This window comes from Amblyomma americanum, chromosome 1 (assembly GCF_052857255.1).
Source record: "Amblyomma americanum isolate KBUSLIRL-KWMA chromosome 1, ASM5285725v1, whole genome shotgun sequence".
NCBI classification, from domain to species: domain Eukaryota; kingdom Metazoa; phylum Arthropoda; class Arachnida; order Ixodida; family Ixodidae; genus Amblyomma; species Amblyomma americanum.
Genome location: NC_135497.1, coordinates 537,072,406 through 537,078,405, shown reverse-complemented (window position 1 = coordinate 537,078,405; position 6,000 = coordinate 537,072,406). Strand labels below are relative to the sequence as shown.

At 46.1% G+C, this 6,000-nt stretch overlaps 1 protein-coding gene across 1 annotated transcript in view; it reads left to right on the top strand.

The window, feature by feature from the left end:
- The first annotated feature begins 1,109 nt into the window (after positions 1-1,109).
- LOC144129241 (uncharacterized) overlaps positions 1,110-6,000 on the top strand; it is a 169,418-nt gene continuing 164,527 nt past the window's right edge. Inside the window, exons 1-2 of the mRNA XM_077663253.1 lie at positions 1,110-1,421; positions 2,487-2,542. Coding sequence (XP_077519379.1) covers positions 1,364-1,421; positions 2,487-2,542 — 114 coding nt within the window. The 5' untranslated portion in view covers positions 1,110-1,363. The remainder of the gene's footprint in view (positions 1,422-2,486; positions 2,543-6,000) is intronic.

The window sequence follows — 6,000 nt, the reverse complement described above, 5'->3', positions numbered from 1 at the left end:
CGCTTTCTCGGGAGCGACCGCTCATTTAGACATCATGAGCAAAAATTATGATCCGTGGCTCATGAGCCATAATTTAGTCACTGCTGCTGACGAAGCAGTGATTGGGTTTTGTCCGCAAGGGTCACCACATGATGGGAATCGATTATGCAACTGTATGTTAACTCTATTTTCTTGTCGAAAATATCAGCATGGAGAGGGAAGGTCCTTGCGTGATCGTGTTTGCTTTCATGTGTTTTCGCAAATACTGAACAATTTTTTCTAGTTGTTTATGCTAGTAATGTACATTATGCATGCATTAAATTGAGTGCACTCACTGTGCAGAGACTGATCCTCCAAATTGTGCAGGAATGATTGCATATGTATTGCGTGAATGGTGCACGAAATAATGTATTGAAAATGTCAGCTGAGCCGTTTGAGATAAACTTAACACTTCTGCTGCTTCGACACACATGATTTGTATTGTACGGAATTCTGTAACGTAGTCATATAGTATGTTTTAAAAATATCTCTTTTTGACTGAAAGTAATGGGAAGGATATATGCGTCAATAAACCCATGAAAAATGTTCTGTATTCTTCATATATTGGCCAAGCGCTGCGGTTATATTTGTTGACCAGCAGCGGAACCAATTTTAACATGCCACAACAGCAAAGAAAGGGTGCACGAAAACCAAACTAAAGCTCGGCGGGCGGCTGCGTGCAGCAGGCGGATGACGATACATCCACCCACGTACCCTAACGGGTCCGATTTTGGACCAGTCTGTGTGTGGAGAAGATTCCATGCGAATACCCCCCGCGGCCGCGTGTTTCGGTTTCCGTTGTGGTGGAGATAACTCTTACAACAAACGCTTTGAACGCAATTGAAGGAGGAATTTTCGCGGCCGTCTGTAATTTGTGTCCGCAAAAGGGGGTATACGACGTTTCGCCGCCTGGCTGAGAGGAATCGAAATAAGAACGGGGCAACCGCCTCCCGCCGACAAAACCCCGGTAGAGATGGCAGCACCAGACTGGCCCAGATACACGCAGGCATTCATCTGATGGACGCAGAGGGCAAGCTGGGGCCAAAATTTGTACAATGGAGCAGGTTTTTCATGAGACCGCTGCCTTCCCATGCATACCTAGCGCAAAATATAATCGCTAACAGCAGCGGCTGTGCAGTGGTTAGGCGCCCCTATGTGCACATGTTACCGGGTAGAAGCTGAAGAAGAAATGGATGGCCGCTGGATCTCAGTACTCATGTGAACTTTTCGCCGGTTCATGCCCTCTGCAGTCCCTGCCCAGCTCCGACGAAACATCCATTTTGGTTACGCGCCGCCTTTACGGACAGACGAAGACCAGCTGTAACTAAGCAGCCACTCCTGGGCCATGCTCAGCCCTCAAAGCCCGCAGTCAACTGCTTCGCCTCAGCCCGTCGAAAAGGCAGGTGAGGCATCCAAAACCTCCTTCTTTCAGTATTTCTTGCAGCTTTAGGAAGTAGAACATTTACTGCATGTGCATCATAGACATTTGCATGAAACATAGATGGGGGGGGGGGCAGTTAACACTGAAGTGCCCACAACTATAGCTTGTGATAGTTGGAGCAAAAGCCTTCTGGCCTTTTGTAGCATATTGTCCGCAGCCTGATCCTCCATGCTAATGGTAAGAAGAGTCGTTTCATGACCTTAGTCATGACAATACGAAGGAAAGCTAAGTTGAAGTATTTGGCCAGTAAAAGCAACGTAATGATGCCATAATCTTCACTTCGGGATCACATTCCGGGCGGCAACTTCTATAATAGCCTTGAGGTAGTACTAACTACTCCATCGTCGCTTTCCGCTCGGTCGCTTTCCGACTGCAGTCTCCACCTTGCAGCACAAGGGTCCTGATTGGTAAAAGGCAACCACTTCATTTGGCGAAACACAAATGCCATGTTTCACGTTGTCGCTTTTATGTCACTGTCATATAAACCTGCATGCATATGCAGGTTAATATACCAATATCTAAAGGGCTGACCTCAAGGCACCGTTCCTTCAGCTTCGTGTCAGCGTCTTGTGTACTGGCGTTGTCACTCGGCGCCAGCAGGAGTGGCCTTCAAAAAGAGCGTCTCCAGACTGGTATGTGAAGAGATCGTGGGCAAGTCCCCTGTTATCCCCAGTCCATAGCGAATCCCGCTATCTAGTTTGAGCACTGGGGACAGAAGGAGTGCTGCTGCCTTTGCAGAAACTGGCCGCGCTTAAGGCGTGTGCAGCAGTGGCGCCGAGTATGCCGCCAGTGCGCATCTAGTTATTGTTGTCACCAGTCCCGCATCTACGAGGTATTCGCGGCGCCGACCCTGAGATTTGGCCTCGCCAAATCTCGGCGTCTTCTAATGCCACCTCGCTCCAGGCGCCGCAATATCGCCTTCTGCAAGGCCGGTTTCCACGAGGTTGTGACGCCGAAGAAACGCTGGCTTGTGGTCGTACTTCAAGAGCTGCAAGTCGGGTACATTGTATTTCGCGACTTCTTGCAGCTGTAGCAAGGAGAACGAAGAAGTCTGCCAAGACTCTCAGCACGCTCTTCCCGAGGGTAAGTGAGACGACTGCTCCTTTCATCAGAGGAGGTGTTATATTTTTATCTCATTTAAATGTCATAAAAGTGCCCCGAAAAAACCTCACTTTCGACTATGAGAACATATTTGGGAACTTTGGGACGTGCTTTGAGCTTTGCCATCTAGAGATAAGTTACTCTAAACGTTGAGGAACCCATAGAATTAAGGGGCGAAATGTGCCTTTTGTTGTTATGCGCAACTAGAATTTTTCATTAAGTTTTGCTACTGCTCAACGACTGCGCTGACCGCTCGTGAGGCAGCGCCAGAGAGAGACTGGCAGGGGTTTCTCTTCGGTCATAGAGGGTTGTTTTACATGCTTGTTTCGGCCGCATAGTAGAAACCCTGGCCCTTGCTTCACACCCGAGTATGTTTTCCTGAGCTTCGCTCAACTAGATGAGATCAGGGATTAATTTTTTCATGATCGCTAACAAACGAAACTTGTTGTCAGACTTGCGACCACTGGGTGCGAATAATTTGCTTGTGCGCGTGGTCCACGGCGACTATCTCGATTATATTAGCAAACAATAATGCCTACTCCTGTTGACAAGCTGCTCTTTGAAACGTTGAGTGAATGCAACAATTATTAATCTGAAGTTTTTGTGGGTCTGTGGTAAAAACAAAACCTGCAAATATCTGAAGCGCTAAAGATATCGAATTTCATTTTTTTCTTGTGTGTAGGTTCCGTGTCTCTATAGAAACCGCAGGGAAATCGTTTTCTCTGTGTCAGTTATTTTTGAAAACGACGGTGTGCGCATATTCGTGTACAGCACTCATGAGGTTCATGTGGTGTGAGAGGGAAGAAACAAAAGTCTGCATTCCGAGGGAAACGGCTTCAGATCTCTAGGAAAAAGTCAGTCCACCGCAGAAGGATGCGATCTTTCTTTTTCTTTTAGGTTGACATTCTCAACTGCGGAGTCGAGCCAGCATTACAGAGAGTACCGGAGGCCTGTCATAATGCGCGTTACAGCCCATTTATTTTTTTTATCCGCAAAAAAAGCCTACAGTCGAATACAATAAAGTCTACAGTGATGCTCCGCCCACATTCGGGACCGCCGCACAAATGCCTCTACTGCAGAAAAGGACTTCTGTCAAAATTTTTCTTGATACCTAAACAAAAAGCTAAGTCCAGGAATTTATCCTCAGCTGTAAATTATTGATGCCTATGCCTTCTTTGATATAGCAAAGCGTTAAAAAGCTGATTTTGTTTGTTCTTCTGATTTGAGAGCGGAGATTTTTGTGTGTTGTATCCTACCATAGCATTTCTTTCTGCCTTACAGTAGAAAACTTGCACTCTCCTTAACAGGTGAACGGCAAGCTCTCTTCCTTCATATCTGAAATTATTCGACAGCCAAGTGAATGGCTGGAAGTTAGTGCTGTCCATCGCCATCGATGAGTAACACGGCTTTGGGGATGCGGGCAAACATTAATGTAACAGAGCTAAGCAAGACTTTTTCCCCTTCGAAGTTCAGGCGTATTCGGGCTGCAAAAGATTTATAACGAGAATATATTTTTTTCAAGTGGACAAGTTTTCGTCAGAAGTCGATTTAAATAACATAAATCGATACTTGTAAGCCTCAGCGCACGTGCGGACACATGGACGAAAGAAGAGTCGAAGGTAGTAAAAAACGATACCAAAAAGTGACATTTCTATTGCCACAAACTCAAATTTTTGCGCGCCACGAGAATGGCGAAATTATGGTAGAAGCAGCCTCAAAGAACACTTCTGAGCGACGCATGGCACTGAAGTCCCCCGTCATTTTACACGTGGTCAGCAATTTGCTCAGATTAATAGAAGGAGCGCAGATGCGCTTATCTGAGAATCGGAAATTCGGCATGTTTCAGCAATTTCTCTTGTCAGTTGCCTTGACAGGGTCCCCGAAGTGTCTAAAAAGCAGCTACATGCAGGAGCACTATCAAGAAAAAAAAATAATTTGCGCGCATAGCTTCATTAACTGGGTGTAATAAAAATGTTAGTCCTGCTTTACACAAAACCTGCTGACTAGCATCAATTAAATCAGGTTGTTCTTTTTAACTTCGTCTCAACCTCGTTCCAATAAATTTGAACCACTCGACCTAAATGAATTACCTAGATATTATACACTGTGAAAAATGCCATAACAACAACTTCTTCGATAGGGAGCGGCATTTCACCTCGACTACAGGTGCCGTTCTCTGCAATGTCTCTCGATTTTCTTTTCGCCCATCAAAAACCAAGTAAAAAGGCCCCGCGGTATTCGTTGTGATAATTCAGTGCCGCGCAACTGTATTGCAGCGCCTCCCTTTCCATTCGCGGCCGTCCCGTTCCCGGTGCGGGTTGTAACTGGGCCTGCGCGGAGTAATGGAAGCGTAGCCGGTCGAAGGCATTCGCGGCGGCCTTGATCACTACCAACTCGACTTATCGGAGGTCTCAGTGAACACTTCTTTCTTTCTGCTCATGTTTCGGCTGTTTGACGCTGGAGAGGCGCTATCGCCTTTTCGAGAGTTCATTAGCACTACCACGAGTCGTCGAGTCCTACGGCATCAATACGTGAATTTGGGTGTTCGCTCTAGTCCCAAAAATAAGAACAGCGTTTTTTCCCACGGGTGAACCATTTGAAGTGTGCGTGAGTGTGCAATGTATGAAAATGAAATTGCAAGTTAGTCTCTACGAATAAGAGCTTAACGCTGTATATACACTGTAGAAACAAAGGAAGGAAACAAGGAATCAGGTGAAGATCCTGTCTCAGTGCGTATGTCGCTCACATGGGTGAACTATATGCTAACACATGCCATGAACAGCAACATCATTCATGAAGCAAATATCCTACGCTCCGCCATAAGAAATGGTAGGCAAAACAGCGCTGACGGACGGGACGGAAGAAGTCGAGACAGACATGCGAATTAATATGGTCATTCATTTCGCAGATTGAGAAGAATGTGAGGCGTTTTTGAACCAAACAACTATCATCGCCCAATATAACGATCATACCTCGCGCCTGATATCGGAGGCCTTTCACATTCATGCATTAGGCAACTCATGTGTAAGCCAACCATCGGTGGCTCTATTCTCACAGGAGATCGCTTTTCTTAATCCGTGATGATATCCCGAATATATGCCATATCATGTTTTGCACCGCATTTCTTCTTCCCTTCTATGCTTTATATTGCCCCCTCTTTCGCAATAAACCATTTGGTTGTTAGTTCAGCGCATGTGTCTGTCTCGCCTTCTTCCGTCCCGTCCGTCAGCGCTGTTTTGCCTACCATTTCAACATGAACCAACCAGCCCGCATCAGCCCTCTCCTTGAATTCAGCCAGAAGACTCACACCATCGAATCTTGAAGCGAGGTTGACCAGGTTAACAGTATGCACACACGGCGAATACATCTTTATGCCTATCTCTCTATGAACAGCTTTAGCGCATCACAGTCAAAAGCTAGTCTAGACGTGCAGGCATTTA